Genomic DNA, 20,192 nt, shown 5'->3' with positions numbered 1-20,192 from the left:
TAATTTTATTCATAACATTCATTTAAAATGATTTAATATAGATTCATCAAAAACATTTTATTGAAAAATCATGCAGCCTATCTAGTGTAAAATCAAATAGTTCATCAAATTTAGAAAACATACTTGAGATTTTGCAAAAGCGGATTTAAGAGTAATTTGAACAGTAGAACTTCAAAGCATAAAAATGGGGGCAATGATCTCCAGAACTTCCAGAAAACTGTAACAGTGCTGAAAGCCTGAGTTCTTTTAAATGGAGATTAAAAACACATTTCTTTAGGTTTGCCTTTGTTCTTGTTGACTGTTGACTAAAACTTCATCAGTTGAAGTATGTAGTTCAACTGTTTTTGATTTTTGCTTTTAGTTTCCATTTTCCCATGTTTTATTTTGTTTACATTTTTCTACATTGCAACTTGCTGTTATTCTGTTTTTATTTCCCTATGATTTAGTCATGTAATTCACTTTTTTATGTTGTCTTTGTACTCAAATGTGCTTTACAAAAAAATTTGCCTTGCTTAGATGGGATCTTGATTGATCTGCTGTTCATGGTCCACAGTACTAAGCTGGGGTTGTCTTCACTATGAATGAGAAATGCTTTGTACGTAAACATTGGGTTCTGATCAGGGGAAACCACCTGTTAGGTTGAGTTTATATTATTTTGTTCAAACGCTAATGATCTCATTTTTTAATGTTTCTGTTTGGCTATGGCCAATCATTTATCTGCAAGCAGGACCACGTAACGTCTTCTTCAGCCGTCTCAACTGAAGAGGGCGTGTTTATACTGTTAGTGGGTGCAGCAGCATGTACATCATTCCTCTTTCAGCCGCAGGCCCACGACGTTACAATGTCACATGGAGGGGATCTGTTTAATTTTCCTTCTTTTTACCTGTGGATCATTTCAGAAAGGTGAGATCAAGCTCTGCTGATGAATTTTATGCAGGAAGAAGGATTTTAGTTTATCTTTTATCTAATTCACCTGAAGCTAAAAGTATTTAATCTATTTGTAATGCATTAATTTTAAGGTGCATTCATTCATTCATATGCATCCATGTTTTAGCCTATCCAGGAGTCTTACTCTGAAAGCACAGATGGCAGACTGGGGAACCTGAAAATTTTTGATAAGAAAATAAAGATAACAAAGATAAACTAAGAAACTAAACACAAAGGAGTAAATTAATCTGGCAATGCTCAAAAGAACATAAACAGGGAACCGAGGATAGAAACAAAACCCAAATACTAGGATGACCAGAAATGTGACTGCAGGTCTGGTCTTGTTTAAAGCATTTTTATTTGTCAGTCATGCTTCACAATGGTTTGTCAGTGACATCTAACTATAAAGTCTAAGGTGTGTTTTTTGCTGCATGAACCGCTCGACATGATTCATATGTTTACAATGATATAATTTCAAATGAATAAAATCCAAAGACTTCTGGGGACATACAAACCAGTACTTCCTAAGTCTTTCACATTTTGTAAAAGAAAAGGTAAAAGTAGAAGGTGGTTCTGGTTCTAACATGGCAAAATATGTAGAAGTTTAAAGAGAATGTGAATACAAAAAAAAAGACATGATGAACATATTTACACTCACACTACAGTGGATTAAACAATGATTTCTCATCAGGGAAGCTGTATTTAAAAGTTAGGCTAACGTACAGTCATGGATGAAATGATTTGGTGTTTTTTATTATTTTAACTGACAAGGACAGGTAAAGGTAATGGAGAACGTTAGTTGATAAACAGGTGGAACTTGTCCAAGAAACAATATCTCTACCTGTTCCTGAAATACCTGATTTAGTTACAAAGAGAGCCTTCAAATGAAAGGATGCATAAAAAGCACATTTGCTTCCTAGTGAATATAACACAAAGGGGAAGCTGTTTGTTTGCCATAAAGTAAGACATTTTCTTAACTTGACCAAGATTAACTGTGATAGAACATACTATTTTGCTGTGATATTTAACTCATGTATTATTATAAGCATTATTTTGGGGTGACAGTGGCACAGGGGCAAGCTGTTCATCCTGTAACCGGTGGCTTGCCTGTTTGACCCCTCGCTCATACCATCCCAGTTATGTCCTTGGGCAAGACACTCCCTGTACGAACTATGTTTCTGAATGTGTACAGGCCTCCTAAGTCCACATCAAACTTTTTTAATGATCTTAGTGACCTGCTGTCTGTGATATGCATTGATTATGACTGTTTGATTATTGTGGGAGACTTTAACTTTCATGTTGACAACCCTGAAGATAGAAGTGCAATAGAACTGTGTGACACACTTAGAAATTTTGGTTAAACTCAACATGTTTAACTGCCAACGCACAAACAGGGACACATTTGAGACTTGATCATCACTAAAGGTCTAAAGATTTCTAAGGTCAATGTAACTGATGTTGCCCTATCTGATCACTTTTCTGTTACCTTCGAAAGCATAATTTCCAGTGACTTATTTAGCCAAAGGGACAATATAAGAAAACGCACCTTTAAGGACAACGCCACGGAAACTTTTATTCAAGCTTACTCTGCTACTTCAACCTTGGGCTCCAACTCAGTAGATGAGCTAGTAGATAACTTTCAATCTACAGTCTCAGACCATGTTCACCATGACATCTGTAAAGAGAGACTTTACAGATATAACTCACAACTGAAAAATGCAAGAGAATCTTTCTTCTCTGAAATCATCAAAAAAAAAAAAAAAACATTAATAATCGACACAGTCGGCAGGTTAACAATCCCTCCTGTGTCCGTGGCTTCTGAACTCCACTCCACCAGGGCCTGCAATGAATTTGCTAACGTCTTCACTGAGAAAATCCTAAAAATTAGAGGATCAGTTTGTACATCCATTTCAACTCCAGAACCAAAGCTGTATCCAACTGGAACTTATCCTGACAAAATGTCCCAATTCAGCCAAATAAACAACAAAAGCTTAGAGCAGATCATCCAGCAGCTAAGTTCCTCCTCATGCTGTCTTGATGTTCTACCCACAGCTTTCTTTAAAAAAGTTTTACCTGTCATAGCGTCTGATTTGACCCAGATAATAAACACGTCCCTTCTGTCAGGTGTTTTCCCCCAGTCCCTAAAAACAGCAATTATCAAACCACTGCTGAAAAAGAACAATTCAGACAAATTACTACTCAAGAACTACAGGCCCATCTCAAACCTCACATTTATCAGTAGGATTATTGAAAAAGCTGTGTTTCAACAATTAAACACCTTCTTAACAACGACCAGCCCCTTTGATGTTTTCCAGTCAGGTTTCCGCGCTCACCACAGTACAGAGACCGCCCTTATCAAGGTGTTTAATGACATCCATATAAATACAGACTGTGGAAGAACCACCGTGCTGGTTCTATTGGACCTCAGTGCAGCATTGATACTGTTGATCACTCCATTCTGTTAGAACGCCTGGAGAACTGGGTCGGCCTCTCTGGTACAGCTCTCAACTGGTTTAAATCCTACTTAAAGGACAGGGACTTTTTTGTATCAGTAGGTAACTTTACGTCAGAGATGACAAAAATCACATGTGGGGTTCCCCAAGGGTCCATCATGGGTCCCCTCCTATTCAATATCTACATGCTCCCTCTAGCTCAGATAATAAAAAACAACAACATCAGCTACCATAACTATGCAGACGACACACAGCTCTACATCACCATGTCACCAAGTGACTATAAACCAGTTCAAGCACTGAGTAAATGCCTAGAAGAAATCAATACGTGGATGTGCCAAAACTTTCTTCAATTGATTAAAAGCAAAACTGAAGTAATAATCTTTGGACCAATAGAGGAGAGATCAGAAGTTATCACACAGCTTCAGCTAGGAGTAGTGCTGGACTCAGACCTGAACCTCCAAAAGCATCTAAAGACAATTACAAGGTTGGCCTTCTATCAGAACATTTCCAGGATTAAAGGACTAATGGCTCAGCAGGATCTGCAAAAACTAATCCATGCGTTTATTTTTAGTAGAATTGATTATTGCAACAGTGTTTTCACAAATCTGCCTAAAAAGTGGGTCAGACAGCTGCAGCTGATCCAGAACGCTGCTGCCCGCGTCCTCACTAAGACTAAGAAAGTAGAGCACATCACCCCAGTTCTAAAGTCCTTACACTGGCTCCCTGTATCTCAATGAATAGACTTTAAAATACTTCTGTTAGTCTATAAATCCCTGAATGGTTTAGCATTTAAATACATTACAGACTTGTTATCAGTGTATCAACCCTCCAGACCACTCAGGTGTTCTGGCTCCAGCCTACTCTGCATACCTAGAACACGAACCAAACACGGAGAAGCAGCATTTAGTTCCTATGCTCCACTTATCTGGAACAAACTTCCAGAAGACTGTAAAAGTGCTAAAAGCCTGAGTTCCTTTAAATCAAGATTAAAAACACATTTTTTTAGGATTGCCTTCGACTGTTCTAGTTAAACTGTTTTACTGAAACATCATTAGTTAAATTTTGTAGTCCAACTGTTTTTAATATTTGCTTTTAGTTTCTATTCTGCCATGTTCTATTTTGTTTCTAAATTTTATTCCTGCTTGCTTTTATTCAATTTTATTTTCCTATATTTTAATAATGTAAAGCACTTTGCATTGTCTCTGTACTGAATTGTGCTATAAAAATAAATTTGCCTTGCCTTCACCTGCTTTGCTTGCTGTATGGGTAAAAGGGCGTCAAATTCATGGCAGTTCTGCTTCCGTCAGGCAGCTGTGGGTATGATGTATCTCACCACTGTCAGTGTGTGAATGAATTAATTCAATATAAATCGCTTTGAATTCCTCAGGACTTGAAAAAAAAATCCTATACAAGTACAGTCTATGTACCATTTTATTACTAACATCTAGCTGTGCCCCGTTTCAGAAAGAATGGCCGCCCAACCCTAGGTAGAAAACAGCTTCTCTTAGGCCTTATCAGAATACCCTTTAGTTTAGCTAAAGGGTAGATCTTCTACTTCTTTAGATCTTCTACCATGGGAAGGAGAGGATCTTAGGACTGCTGCTCTCCTTCCCGTACCTTTCCTGTTTATGCATCCTCTTATGTCGCTTTGTAACTCTGAGCCTTTTTTTAACAGTAAAAAAAAGAGCTCTGGTATCTGAGCAGTATCGGTAGATACCCAAATTCTGGTATCAGAACTAGATCGGAAGTGAAAAAAATGTGGCTCGGTGTATCCCTAACATAAACATGGCAATAAATACAACCCTTCTGACCCAACAATTCCACTGTGCCCATTTGATTTTACCCCACCCCCACCCCCAGGACAAGAATCCTTGGTAGGATGCGCACGGATGCACTGCTCACTTGGGAGAACTGGACTTGGATCCAAGACACCGTCTCTGAATGCACAACACCTGAGACTGATCGTTTAGCACAATAATGAGTTTACTGCCTTCTGGTGGTGGTCCGGCAAGGGGCAGACTGTCCAAGAAGAACAGGTGCAGAGGTCCAGAGTCAGACGGTTCTGGTCTTCAATCAGTGAGACAGAATCAGAACAAGGGACGGGCAGGCTCAGTGACAAAGGCAGAAACAGGTCAGGCAACAGACAGGTAAAACAGGCTTGGCAATCAGGATGGCTGGAAAGTTCTCACCGAATAGTTTGAGACCATCTGAAACTGGAAGCTGATCTGGACGGGGTTTAGATGGAGGTGGAAGCAGGTGGGACCAGTGAGGGTTAATTGCAGGCAGGGTGGAGTTAGAGCAGGTGCGCTGAGTCAAAAGGATCAGCTCCAGTGCCGAGATCGTTACACATTAGTCCCTGGATCCATCCGAATACGTCTAATTATAGCTTCTAACTCCTCTTCCTTGACCTTTCATGGGGAAACAGTAAGAACACTATCGCAGGTAGGAAAGGCGCTTCGGACTGCTGTGCCGATTTCATACATCCTTAAACTCCCACATAATTACGCCTTGAAAACACATGCGGATGGCTCTAGTCAAAGTGAAGCCTACAGGCTTCTGGAAACAAGAGCTAGGAGCTTTAATTAGATGTTTTCGAATGCAGCCTCTGTCTATGCTGAGAAGCTGCAAATTTAAATGGTTGAAACTAATCTCTGTACAGACTTTTTATTTATTGAACCTGGATTATCCACCTCTGAACCAGGTATTTAGATCAATTTCTTTAACTGTGTTTCCTGCAGGTCTAGCAGATTTGATCCAAACCCAGCAGACTGTATTAGCAGCAGTGGGAGAAGATGCTCCTCTCAGCTGTCTCCTCCTGGAAACTAAAGATGTCCAGCAGGTCACCTGGCAGAAGGTCTTTGGGAATAAAGAGAGGAACATCTGCTCCTACAGCGAGTATTTTAATCAAACAGTGAATTCTGACTTTAAAGATAAAGTTCAGTTCACAGAAGCTGGACTGCAGAATAACTCCATAGTCATCAGGAGTGTTACAGAGCAGGATGAAGGATGTTATCTCTGCTTATTCAACACCTTCCCTGATGGAGCTCTGACAGCTGGAACCTGCCTGAAGGTTTATGGTGAGAACCAGACTGTATTACAGGGTTAACTTCTAGAACTAGATGCTGATCATGATGGTTGTTCTCTGTCCAGAGCTGCATGGACCCGTCCTTGATGTCAGCAGATCAAGCTCTCCTGCAGGGTCAAATGTGTCCTGTTCAGCCACAGGTCGACCTGCTCCCACTGTAACACTGACTGCTCCACAGCAGAACCTCAGCTTGTCCCTCTACAACACCACCAGGGTGAGCAACAGCAACGGTACCGTCACCGTCACCACCACAGCTCTGCTGTCAGCTTCCAGCAGCACACAGGTTGGATGTTCAGTGTCAGTTCTCTCTGCTGCTCCCAGAGAGCTGCTGCTCACCGTTCCTGGACCCTCAGAGACATCTGATGATGGTGAGCAACTCTTTCAGAGACTCAGAGATATAGCGCCTTGCAGATATATTAATTTTGTTTGATCTTTTTCATATTGTATGATAGTACAGCTGTAACCAGGTTCTGCTTTACTCCACTATACAAGGCTGGCCCAAGTAACCCCTCGACTCTGCGTTGTGTAGTTTTTTTTTAAATGAAGAGTTTCTGGGTGATCAGGCAGTTTATTTCCTGAATGACAACTTATCGGGGTTTGAATCAGTGCAACGGCCCAGCTTCACTCAGCACACTCTCGTGCAGCTTTCACAGACTGGCACTAATTACAGTAAACATTCATATTTTCAATGTACAATGAAGAATACAATAATAAAGGATGTACCTGAATGAGAACATATCGGGGTTTGAATCGGGTATGTTTTAATTCAGGAAATAAACTGCTTGATCACCCAGAAACTCGTCTTCATCTTAAAAAACTACACAACACAGAGTCGAGTGGTTTCTTGGGCCAGCCTGGTACAGTGGAGTGAAGCAGAACCCAGTTACATTGGTGCCGTGACCCGGATCATTCCCACAGCGAAAGCATAGTGTACAGAAACGTTTTCTTCAACTTCTCCAGCAAGACATAAGTGTATCATGTAGGACAGCTTCCCAAGCAGAACTTCCACCTGGAGTGATCCTGCTTTGAGGTCAATGGTCACAAATCCTGAGCTGGGGATCTTTCTTTTGGCATACACAACCAGGTGGACAGTTGCATCGGTTTGAAACCAGTCATACCGAGGCCGAAAGTCTTTGTTTGGTGGAGGAGGCCCTGCAGCAGGTGAAGCAAGGCCTGATGGTGATGGAGGCGGGATGATGGATTTAGCGGGTGTTGCGACCTTAGTAGCCATTCGTCCAACCAGGCACTCTTTTAACATGGACTCATAGTTGACCCAGCGATGGACCTGGTCAAAGCGGTCAGTTCCTTCTATTCCTGCTGCCTTCATCAGCTCCTCTTCTCCCCCTGGATGGTAGTCCATGTAGGGTGTCACATTGTAAACCAGGCCTTGTATGCAGATCCAGCAGTCCTCCCTCTTGTTGTGCTTCTACGGCTCATCCTGGGTCACTTCAATCAGGCGCCCTCTGAGCCCGGTCAGGTCTTTTCCACTTTTTGCGAACTGGATCCAGTCCATCATACTGTGGCCCGGCTTCAGGGACACCTTTGCTCCTCCCGGACTGTCTGGACGGGGAGACCCGCTGCTGGGAGGTGGATGCCGGGAACGACTGGCTCGGGATGTTCAGCAAGCTGGGAACGCTTCGGATGCAGCTCCACTTTCGTAGAAAACCTGTTCAAGCAGTGGCAGTTTAGCTCAAACACACCAGGGAGGGGGTCCTGTGGCCACACAGGCGGCTTCTGTAACTGATCCGACCGGCTTCCTTGTTGTGAAACATCCCTTTAACACCGACGCGTCACGGCTAGGCTAGGCTAAAACAATGTGACATTCAAACCGACTCGTTTATGCAAACTCATGACAAACAGCCACATTAAGCAGCACAGGGGTACACGTCCTCTTGAAAGAAGTAACACTCGACGCGCACATTCAACTGTTAAACGATATGTGAGGGTTCAGCCATGACATCATCTCCGCTGCCTTGTAGCCTCTGTTCCCATTAAAAGACTACAAGCGGGGCACACTCTGACGTCACCGTTTGTCAACAAATTGTGCCTGTCCTGTCATATGCAACCTCTTACATAAGCAGCAGCATTTATATATGGATATCAAGGTGTGTGTGTGTGTGTCTCTGGCATATGCTGAGTACAGGACAAGAGCTTGGGTTTCTGGCTTGCCATCTGAGGTGTCCAGTGAGTTGCCAATGACCGAGGATATTGAACCAGAAGGCACTGTTGTGGAGCATCAACTGGTCTCTGGCTACGTCCCCACTATTGACGCTGATGTACATGAAAATTCGACCGGTGATGAGCAACGATCTGACTTGGTCATGTCCTTGGATCCAGCTACATGCTCTTCTGCTTTGGAGGCAGCAGCCTCTGCTGAGCATGATCCGAACTGTTTGCCTTTAGTTAAGGTTCCTGTCTCATCTGAAACTCTTGTGCCCACTGGAGACCGTACTATTGTTGACAGGGTGGTGGGGACTCATGCAAGATCAGCAGTGGGAAGGTTACTTAAGCCTGTTTCTAGATTGATTGAGATGATGCACCAGAAAACAGACAAGGTTTGAGTCTTTTTAGAGTGAAGAGAGAGTTTGTTTAATTGTACTTGCAATAGACAATGGTGTTTTAGAACAAGCAAGGTGCTTTTGCTTTCATTTGTCTGTATCAGGATGGCGCATGGTTATAATATGGTAAAATATGTAATCGGCATATTTTATTTTTTTCATGCTTCCCACACATGTGAGGTACGGGTCTGGCCAACTTCTTCTTATACTGATTCTTTTGAGAAGTGTCATCTGACTGGATTTTCTTTGTAACCGTACTGCCTGGAATTTGCTGAGCTGATTTATCATATCTCAATGGCTGTGGATATGCTATTGTAAAATTGTCCAGAATATTAATTGTGTTTTTGTTCTCTTTTTTTCTTCTGGTTTCTGTGGTGTGACTGGCTTGTTTTTTTTTTAGTGGAGATGTTGCTTTTGTTTGTGAGATATTTGTTTATTACGGGGTGCAAGTGGAATTCAGCAGGGGGGAATGTAACAGTGTTTAGGTTTAAGTTGTAGAATGCCACTTGCTTTATATGTATCAGTGCAATGGGGAAATAGCACCCCCACACACACACACACACCTCCCCCTTCCTCTGTGTGGTTGGTTATATGTTGCTGGCCCCTGTAATCGGTGCCAGTCTGTGAAAGCTGCACAAGAGGTGAGTTGCATTCTTCAGCACACAGTAGAGAAGTGTTAGCAACATAATAAAACATCATTTTTTGACTGACTTAGACAAGTACTGTGTAATGACGATTTACTAGATGTGTGCCTGGCACCAATTTTTGTACTTTTAGTTTTGTTAATATTGTAAAACACTTCATGTGCTAAGTTAAAAGCTAGCATAACGCTGTGTTGTAATGTGCTGAAGAATGCAACTCACCTGTCGTGCAGCTTTCACAGACTGGCACTGACTACAGGAGCCAGCAACATGTAACCAACCACACAGAGAGGGGGGGGGGTGCTATTTCCCCATTGCACTGATACATACAAAGCAAGTGGGATTCTACAATTTAAACCTAAACACTGTTACTCAGCCACACATAATTGAGGTTTTATGCAATGTTTCCTTTTGGGGTTTTTATGCAGTCGAGAATCACTATGAAGAGGGAGGGAAAACATTATCTGACTTTTAAACTGTAATGCAAATAAAATACTGTGTTAAGTATCTGTGTCAATGCTTGGCATTGCAGTTTTCGTCTTTAAGTTACCAATGTCTCTAGCAGCTTTGCACACAACACCAGCCTCTTTGTCCCGTTGGAAGGTGAACATCCTGCAAATCAAATTAATACTATACTTAACTGATTCACTCATTCACAGCATAAACATATTTTTGCATAATTATAAATACATTTGGCAAACATAACAGTTGAAGGAGCGTGAATACTTTAACACCCACGTTATAAACTGCATGGTGCTTAGTGATTTTAAATGCTTGAATTTTGTTTAACAGGTGTGGATGAACAATCTAGATCATCTGCCAGAGGCAGTAAGTTCATCTTCAGATTCTCACATGTTGATTGTTTTTTACTTTGTTCTGTTGTTAAAACACATTTCCTCTCCTTCCTAAAGGATGGCCTCTGATTATTCCTGTCCTGATGGTGGCTTTCTGTCCTTTTATTTTGCTGATCAGAAAAGAATTTCACAAAAGGTACTTCTATGAAAAATGTTTTGGTTGTTGGGTTTTATCTCATTAATGTCTCAGAAACATTTATTTGCCGGTTGTTTGGTTTAATTGCTCTTAAATCATCACAGGAAATAGAAACCTTCAGCCGGACGGATCACCTGTGCCAGATAGCAAAGAGCTCAGACAACGAAAACTTGAAAAACAGAGGCAAAACAGCGAGTCCCAACCATCGCCATGATGAGAGGAACACTTCCTTTTAGCAAATGTTTAATTATCAACACTAACCAAACAATGTGTGGTTAGATAGAGAAGGCAGCTAAACATGAACTAAACTGGATCAAATTGGATCAATTTCCGTACTCATGCTGTTAGACGCTCCCATGATCACTTCCTGATTGTTTACAAGTACTGCAAGACAAGTTTATTTGTAGCACATTTCAGTAACAAGACAAAAATCAAAGTGTTGTACATGAACAGAACAAAAGAAAAGAAAACATACAGAGGAAAGTACATTACAGTGGAACAGTAGCAGTAGGCCAAGATAAATTGGACTCTAAACTTGTTCAATTCAGACATTTGTATTGAACATTAACATTTAAAGGCAACTCTAAACAAACAAGTTTTTAACCTTGATTTAAATGAACTCAGGGTTTCAACATTTTTACAGTCTTCTGGAAGTTTGTTCCAGATACGTGGAGCATAGGAACTAAATGCTGCTTCTCTGTGTTTGGTTCTGGTTCTGCAGAGTAGGCTGGAGCCAGAAGAGCTTAATGGTCTGGATGGTTGATGCACTGATAACAAGTCCGTGATGTATTTAGGTGCTAAGCCATTCAGGGATTTATAGACTAACAGAAGTATTTTAAAGTCTATTCTCTGACATACATGGAGTCAGTGTAAGGACTTTAGAACTGGGGTGATGTACTCTAATTTCTTAGTCTTAGTGGAAGGACTTCAGAACCGGGTCCATGTTCTCTACTTTCTTAGTTTTAGTGAGGACGCAGGCAGCAACGTTCTGGATCAGTTGTAGCTGTCTGAACCACTTTTTAGACAGACCTGTGAAAACAACATTTCAGTAATCAATTCTACGTGGATTAGTTTTACCAGATCCTACTCAGACATCAATCCTTTAATCCTGGAAATGTTCTTCAGGTGATAGCAAGGTGACGTTGTATTTGTATTAAGATGTTTTTGGAGGATCAGGTCTGTGTCCATCACCCAGAATTGGGGCCTGAAGCCTGTTTCACAAAACGGAGATAGAGGATTAAGCCAGGATTTTCCTGATATCCTGGCTGAATTAAGCCTTGACTCGGTTTCACAAAAGCAGTAACACATCAGTTACCATGGCGATGTATTCTGCGCAGCTCGCCTGTTTCAGACCAGGTTAACAGCCAGACATAGTTAATCCTGGTGCCTTCGCTGTTCAGTCAGCGGTCACACTGATCAGAAACCAATGAGTTTATTAATCATTCTGTTTCCTTATCTGTGTGTTTTTTTATCAGTGTGCATTAAAGTCCCACTGATACACATTGGTATTCAGTCAAGTACTGTTATTATTTTACCTGGACATTATTATTGTTCTATTGTGTTTTTGAAGACTGCTGCTCTTCTGAGTTTGACAGAAAGGCCTTTTATAGACTATTGCAGGTTGAAGGAATTAGACAAATATCTGATAAAGAAGCAAAGCTGTTGTCAATGAAGTCTGGTGTTACGCCATTTTCTACATAATTCTGCGGCTCTAGAGGGCGCTGTTTTACTGAGTCGTCCAGAAGAATCATATTTCCCCTTGAAGCGCATAAAATACGCATCTCACTGCACCAAAATGAAAGAAAAAACTATACAGACCATAAGACTCAGTGACCTAACAACTGTTAATGGAAACAATATTATGTTATTTGACTTATTTTATCATGAATTGGTCGTTTAATTGCATGTCAGCCTACATTTGCTTATTTCAATTGGTTTTAGAATCTATGTGTAGTGTTTTAAATTCAAACAATATTTGTATTAATATTTAATGGCACTATTAAATTCTGATATAAGGTGAACATAATTTTGCAAAGGATGTCTGCTGAAAACTGTCATTCCTGCTCTACTGCTTCAGGGATTATGGAAAGGAAACAGCGCCCTCTTGAGTCAGAATTGGATAGATCAGAGATAATTTTTTTGTAAAATAGGTAGCTCCAAACAAATGTGTTTTCCTTTATAATAGCAGCAGTTTCCTTTCTTGAGTCTGATGTGTTTCAGACCCTCTTCATGGTCCATCAAAAGATGTTGCTCCTTTGGTTTGAAGATCATCTGGGATTAACTGAAATGGTGTGGTTACCTAAATGTTGTCTAATGTTTAAAAAAAATGGTGCTTCATTAGTTGTTTTTTTATTTTATTTTATACATTTTTCAACAAAAATTAAAAAGTTGGCTGGGAAAAAAAATCTGTCAGTTTATTTTTGAAGGTCAATGTTTTTGTTCAATGTTGAAGTTGCTGAAGCAGCAGAAACTCTGCAACTCTGGTTACATTAATAATATATAGTAATAGTAATATCATCTTTGTCATTGAAACATACGTTGAAACATACATTACAACGAAATTTGTTCTCTGCATCTTAACCCATCACCCTTGGGGAGCAGTGGGCTGCCATGTGTGGCGCCCGGGGAGCAATCTGGGGTTAAGGGTCTTGCTCAGGGAGCCAGAGTGCAGGCGCTGGGGATCGAACCGGGTACTTGCATCCTTCTCTGAGTCCGAAACCTCATTTAAACATCGTTTAAATTATGTTTTGGGTCAGTGTGCGTTTTGGTAAAGGGATTTGTCATCAGAAATCAATGGTGATAAGACTGAAAACTTCCTTTTTGTTTTAATATAACTTGAAACAACCTTTTCATTGGCCTAAAATGTATTTAAAAATTAAGACATTGTAATTCTAATTTCAGAGACTTTTTTATATCTAAAATAACGTAACTTGAAAACCACAGGCTAAGTCGAACAAAAAATGCTCTACTCTGCCAAAAGCTGAGTGCAGATGCCTGCCACACTTTTCAGATTTTTATTTCTACAAAATATTCTGAAAACCCTGGGGTAATTTCTCTTCATCTAACAATTATATTCTACTTTGGGTTGGTCTTTCACCTAAAGTCCCATCACAGTACACTGAAAGTAGTGGTTGTGATGTGGTTGTGAGGGGTGTGAATACTTTTGAAACAGGTAAAGGTAATCAAAATATAACAACAATAAAGAAGTGGTGCATTTTAATGTTTATGAGTAATCTTGACCCAAATTTTCAAAAATTTCCCATTGAATTGATGCTAGATGCATTCCTGTTTTACCTAATGTAAATAAATAGGTGATATATAAAAACACTACATGTAATATGAGTGTGGCTGAGCAACAATAACCAGAAACAAACTGAACATTTCATGGTTCTCAGACACTTGACAACTGAAACAGATAAAAAATGATCTGTGACTTGTGGGTAGGACCCTTGATCAGACAGCAGGGAGCGCTGCCTGCTCGGTCAGTGCACAGAACTCAATTTGTGTACTGTAAAAAAAAATTGTACCTGTGATTTTTTTTAAAAAATCTACAAATACAAAACTTTGAATTTAACTACCTCTACAACTTCAAATTCATGCTTACAAGGCACAAATACTTCTGGAACAAAAGAACCTTAATATTATGAACCTTCATATTGGTGCGGCTGAGAAGAAAAAAAACGATTAACCAAATTTTTACAAGAGGAACCCGTCTCACCAGTGACTCGTGACGACAGCTGTTACGTAGGAGACCACGTCTGGTGTTTAGCGCGGCTCCTCCGCAGCAGACAAAACAGGACATATGACAGATGAAGAACTGCAGAAATGCGAACTGCTTTTATAATCGGCTGGTTTTTAACTAGCACCATCATTCAGACAGGTGAGAACTGATTTAGATTTACCTTGATGCTGACTTAACAGTTTATTTATCAGCTTATCTGTAAGAGGAAAGGTACTTGGTTTTTTTTTCGCTAAAAAAAACAGAAAGTTAAAACATTGATGACGTCACTACCGCACTGCTATACACGGCATAATTTGAGGATTAAAAATTTGAAAATAAAATCCACATTAATTGGGTAACTTTTCATGGTACATTTACGATTCAATCTTAAATCTTTGATATTTAATAGGGTCCCAAAAGTAAAACAACTTTAGTATCACTTTCTGGATCAAAAATAAATAAATAAACTAATAGGTTTACTTTGACACAAACTTAAACTTTTCTCCAAATTAAGATCAGATGGAAATTGTACCTGGGAAATTGTTGAGGTCTAAAGTTTTCCAGCTTGTTGATGTGGGTAAAGAACCCACAGTAGTTCTGCTCATTTATTGCTCATTCCTATAAAACTACTATAGAACTACTGTGGGTTCTTTAACCACATCAACAAGCTGGACATACAAAATGTAAATAACTAAATAAAGATAACTTACAGGTAAACTAAGAAACTACACACAAAGGAATAAACTAATATGGCAAAACTCAAAAAAAAAAAAAAACAGGGAAATGAAACAAAACCCAAAAACCCGCTGGATCAGCAGAAATGTGAATGCAGTTACCATCCAGAATAGTTTGTCACTCACATCTTACTAAAAAGACTAATGTGCGCTTGTTGCTGAATGAACTGATGCATATGATTGATTATAATCTATCTTTACATCGATATCAAGTCAAATCAAAAAAACTTGAGGAAATCCTAAGAATTAGTGACCCACAGACCTGTGCTTCATAGGCCTTTTACATTTTGGAGAAAACAGAGTTGAAAGTGAAAGTTGTTTCTAGTTTTTACATGTGTTGCGCAATTATACACTGTTTAAAGTTATTTAATGTTTAATAAATAACTCGGTTAAGTATTGTCCTGATATCAGCTTTAAAGCTGATATCAGGACAATAGTTGAAAGGAATGATATGAGTACTAGCGATCTTTTAACAGCAAACTCTGCACACTCATACAATAAATGAGTGACAACTTCTCTTCAAGTTCAACAATTTAATAACAGAAATAAAATGAACATCCAGAGAACATCACTATATAATACTGTTTATCTGAATTAATACTATATTTCAATCAATAAATCCTCTCTACTAGGCTAGTGAAACTTAACTAAACTACTAAGCAAAATTAAGATAAAAAGAGAGGCTAAGCTAAGGAACTATTTACATGCAGAAACAAAACAATAGACAAAACAAAAGTGGTAGATCATCATCAGAATAATTCAGTGAATCCTGGTTCACTCCAGATCTGACTTAAAGAGCATGGAATGGAGTTAAATCAGCTTAACTAATTTAGAACAACATTTGGCATGTTTTCAACCCATTCACAATGCAAATCCCGAGTTACATAAAACATTATTTGAGGAAATAACATTTTAAAGAACGATTTTCTCGGTAAGAAACTGGAACCTTTAGGGACGCTCGATTTGATCAATGCGATTAGACCTCCGGGAGCTAGGGGTCGCAATCGGTCACTAAAATCAGTTACTCCTAAAGTTAAACAAAACGCCTTTAAATGGACATTAATATTCCATATTAATGCGGTAATAACGCTGAAAGCACTATCGAACGATGGCGGAGCGAAACAAACTAGCATTAAATTTAAAACAATACCTTTTTGAATGCCCGGAACTGGAAGTTTCCATGTACGCATTACACAAACATTTCCAAATGACCATGTAACCTTTCCCTTTGGTTTCTCTGCCGAACCTGTCGTTGCCTCGTCTGAGTTCGGTCCACTTTGGCCATCCAAGGAAAGAAATTGGGAAAGGGAAAACGTTGGTTTTTAGCCCGCTGCCAAAAGGGGTAGTCATGATTTCAGTTGCAGTTACGATTTCAGCTCCCTTTTTCTATGAGCTTGGGAAGTGGGTAAAGGAGGCCGATCGGTGCCGTCTCAAGTCACCTTTCCTGTAACAACTGATGAGAAATATACAAAGCTGGTTCAGCATTCCTGACTTCTGGTTGCGCAGAAGTCAGGGTGCAACTTAGCTTCAGTCGGGTCAATGATTCTCCGAATTCAGTAGGGTCCTCTGCTCCACGGAGGACGATAATTCATCCCCCCTTTTGTCACGCCATTGAAGCAGGCAGATGAGTTTCACAGAACACCCGTTCTGTGCAGCTTGTGGGCTTTTGGGGGCCTTGAGGCCTGCATGGTGCTAGCTGTTCTCAAGCCAGCCTTTCTCCTCCTTTGTCTCAAGCAGTAAGAAGGTGACGAAAAGCTGCTTTGTCATGTGGGTGCAAGGTTATATAGCATGGAACCCTGCTGAAAGGGGAGGTCCTTTGCGCCTGTGAGGGTCCCAAACTCCTGTTGCGAGTGTGAAAACAAAAGTAAAACACAGACTTGATGATTGTATTTACACCTACAGTGTAACACAAGGATTTCTCATCAGGGAGGGTCATATTTAAAAGTTAGGATTAAAGTCATGGGTCAAATGGTTTTGCGTCACTCCAAAATAATAACAATAAGTCAAAGATCACCGCACAGTTTTGCTGTTTATCTCATAGCAAACCTTGGTGAAATTAAGCAATGTCCCTTTACAGTGTTCCCCTTTGTGTTGTTCTCTATGAACCAAATTAGATTATTTGTTGATTTTCATCCTTTTAGTTAAAGGCTCTCTTAGTAACTAAAATGAAAGTAACCACTGTAACTGCGATTCTATAAATCCCGGATAACCGCCAGAGGCAGTGACTAAAACACTAAATGATCATCATTTCACATGCGCAGGTCGAGAACTAATGTCAACAAAGTCACATATGACCCCCCCAGAGAAACCGGTGAGTCTATGTAATCAGGAGATAAGGTGATTCCCCCTGGAACTCAAAGACAAAGATTGTCCTCTATACCTTTTAATGCTGGTGTACTAATCCATCTTGTAGACCATTGAGGAAAGAGATGTGAGTGTGTGAGCTAAGAGATTTTAGGAGAATCGGGGAGAAGCTGAAAGCTGTCAGAGCAGCTGATGTTGAGGGAAACTGGATGACTGAGGTCAATAGAGGTCCAGAAGTGGAGTTTTGTTGTTGGGTCTAAGCACCAAGGTACAGCCTAGATGAGACTGATCCCTTAAATTATTAGATTCACCTGTTTCTGTTTAAGTACTTGACGACTCAAATAGCATCTTAGCTAATTACCTGACAGTAAGACTATTCACATCTTTAAACCTTATTAAGGGAAGGGAGAGCATTTTGATGGAAAAGAAGAGAAAAAGGGGAAGTGAAGCAGAAAATGCAAGTATAAAATTGTGCCAAGCGTGGATGTTTCTGGATCGTTCCTTGCAAACACCAGAGGCAGAGCAAAACTTATTACTGCTCATTGAGTAGTACACATAATAGAAACAAAGTTTATGACCAGTTATTCAGATCCATTTTCTTTAACTGTGTTTCCTGCAGGTTTAGCAGCTTTGATCCAAACCCAGCAGACCGTATCAGCAGAAGTGGGAGAAGATGCTCCTCTCAGCTGTCTCCTCCTGGAAACTAAAGATGTCCAGCAGGTCACCTGGCTGAAGGTCTTCAGGAACACAGAGAGGAACATCTGCTCCTACAGCGAGTATTTTGGTCAAACTGTGAATTCTGACTTTAAAGATAAAGTTCAGTTCACAGAAGCTGGACTGCAGAAGACCTCCATAGTCATCAGGAATGTTACTTAAAGATCATGATGGTTGTTCTCTGTCCAGAGCTGCATGGACCCGTCCTTGATGTCAGCAGATCAAGCTCTCCTGCAGGGTCAGTTGTGTCCTGTTCAGCCACAGGTCGACCTGCTCCCACTGTAACACTGACTGCTCCACAGCAGAACCTCAGCTTGTCCCTCTACAACACCACCAGGGTGAGCAACAGCAACGGTACCGTCACCGTCACCACCACAGCTCTGCTGTCAGCTTCCAGCAGCACACAGGTTGGATGTTCAGTGTCAGTTCTCTCTGCTGCTCCCAGAGAGCTGCTGCTCACCGTTCCTGGACCCTCACACACGTCTGATCATGGTGAGCAACTCTTTCAGAGACTCACATTATAGACTGATGATGTCTTTGTGATTTTAAATGTTTAATTTTTATTTTGAGGTTTGGATGAACAATCTGGATCACCTGACAGAGGCTGCAGTAAGTTCAGGTTCAAATTCTCACATGTTGATTGTTTTTTACTTTGTTCTGATGTTGAGACACATTTCTTCTTCTTCCTAAAGGATGGCCTCTGATTATTCCAGTCCTGACTGTGGCTTTCTGTACTTTATTTTCCTGATCAGAAAAGGATTTTATACAAGGTACTTAAACTGTTTTTGTTGTTGAATTTTGTCTCATTGATGTCTCAAAAACATTTCTTTGCTGACTGATTGGTTTAATTGCTCTTGAATCATTACAGTAATAAGAATCCTTCACCAGGATGACAGAAAGAAATCAGAAGTATTTTCTTAATGCATTCTTAAGTCACACAGATTCATTTGCTCTTTTTAGTCCCTGTTAATTTGATAAATCCTGCACATTTCCTCCACATTATAAAGCTTCTAAGCTTCACTGGTTTAGGATCATTAGCTTCTTTCCAACATATTTTGATTTCTATGTTTGTACAGCTCATCAGTGTCTCACAGCAAACATCTGATATACAGAAACAAACAGCGTGTCCCAGACGTCACCGCGACTACAATAACACCAGTAACTGTGACTCCTTTAACCACTTTTATGTAGCTTGATAACATCCATCCATCCATCCATTTTTCTGACTTGCTTATCCCTCATGGGGTCACGCGGGGTGCTGGTGCCTATCTCCAGCGTTCAACAGGCATGTTCTCCCTGAGCATGAGCGGGTTCTCTCCGGGTACTCCGGCTTCCTCCCACAGTCCAAAAACATGACTGTTAGGTTAATTGGCCTCTCTAAATTCTCCTTAGGTGTGAGTGTGTGTGAGAATGGTTGTTTGTCCTGTCTGTTTGTGTTGCCCTGCGATAGACTGGCAACATGTCCAGGGTGAACCCCGCCTCTCACCCATTGAAATGCTGGAGATAGGCACCAGCAACCCTCGTGACCCTACAAGTGACAGATGTGTTAGAAAATGGAAGGATGGATGAAAATACCTGACAGAGCCGGTGACTTAATTTCAGTGCTCACTTGTTTGGTAAACTACGGTAATTTATTAGTCTAGATAGAAGTACTGTGAAAGCCCAAAGCAAATAGCAGCTTATTGATGTGATTTTAAGCTGAGCTGTTTGGTTACAAGAAAATGAAGGAAAACACCAAGTTGCCTCTAAAGCACTGAAAGATTTCTATTCAGCTTCTTACTTCTGTTTTGCATTAATGTGTTAAGTACTAACATGAACGCTGTGATCTGTTTTACTGATTAATGATGAACATTACTTTTATTGTATTTATCTATAATTCCTTTATGTTTCATTTCACCACATATTTCCTGTATTTCTTTGAATGTAATAAACCCAACCTTTTTAAAGAGTTTTTTCTTTTTAGATTTTGTCTGCATAACATTTGGGGTCAGATTACCATAAATGATCATTTTGATGTTTAACATCTTTAGAGATTATGAAATGTTAAAAACCCAGCCAGAGA

At 40.1% G+C, this 20,192-nt stretch overlaps 2 protein-coding genes and 1 pseudogene across 4 annotated transcripts in view; 2 read left to right on the top strand and 1 right to left on the bottom strand.

Annotated features, from left to right (window-relative positions):
* The first annotated feature begins 604 nt into the window (after positions 1 to 604).
* LOC110367502 (OX-2 membrane glycoprotein-like) lies at positions 605 to 19,245 on the top strand. 3 transcript variants are annotated; one of them, XM_036127910.1, is made up of 6 exons: positions 605 to 903; positions 6,122 to 6,460; positions 6,534 to 6,836; positions 10,460 to 10,495; positions 10,579 to 10,657; positions 10,762 to 11,289. In XM_036127910.1, the coding sequence occupies exons 1-6, from the start codon at positions 849 to 851 to the stop codon at positions 10,766 to 10,768; spliced, it is 819 nt and encodes a 272-aa protein (XP_035983803.1). In that variant the 5' UTR covers positions 605 to 848; the 3' UTR covers positions 10,769 to 11,289. The 3 variants fall into 3 exon arrangements, with proteins under 3 accessions (XP_035983803.1, XP_035983804.1, XP_035983805.1); XM_036127911.1 differs by lacking the exons at positions 10,460 to 10,495; positions 10,579 to 10,657; positions 10,762 to 11,289 and adding exons at positions 18,701 to 18,739; positions 18,823 to 19,245; XM_036127912.1 differs by lacking the exons at positions 6,534 to 6,836; positions 10,460 to 10,495; positions 10,579 to 10,657; positions 10,762 to 11,289 and adding exons at positions 18,320 to 18,622; positions 18,701 to 18,739; positions 18,823 to 19,240 and having other exon boundaries at positions 616 to 903.
* LOC105921733 lies at positions 7,306 to 9,502 on the bottom strand (annotated as a pseudogene).
* The window catches only part of LOC105921732 (OX-2 membrane glycoprotein), a 74,875-nt gene continuing 69,161 nt past the window's right edge, over positions 14,479 to 20,192 (top strand). The window contains exon 1 of the mRNA XM_036127903.1: positions 14,479 to 14,537. Within this exon, the coding sequence (XP_035983796.1) occupies positions 14,483 to 14,537 (55 nt within the window). The 5' untranslated portion in view covers positions 14,479 to 14,482. The remainder of the gene's footprint in view (positions 14,538 to 20,192) is intronic.

Source organism: Fundulus heteroclitus, chromosome 24 (genome assembly GCF_011125445.2).
Source record: "Fundulus heteroclitus isolate FHET01 chromosome 24, MU-UCD_Fhet_4.1, whole genome shotgun sequence".
In the NCBI taxonomy this organism is placed as follows: Eukaryota; Metazoa; Chordata; class Actinopteri; order Cyprinodontiformes; family Fundulidae; genus Fundulus; species Fundulus heteroclitus.
Note: the sequence above shows the minus strand (reverse complement) of the source record. Positions and strands in the feature narration are given on the sequence as shown.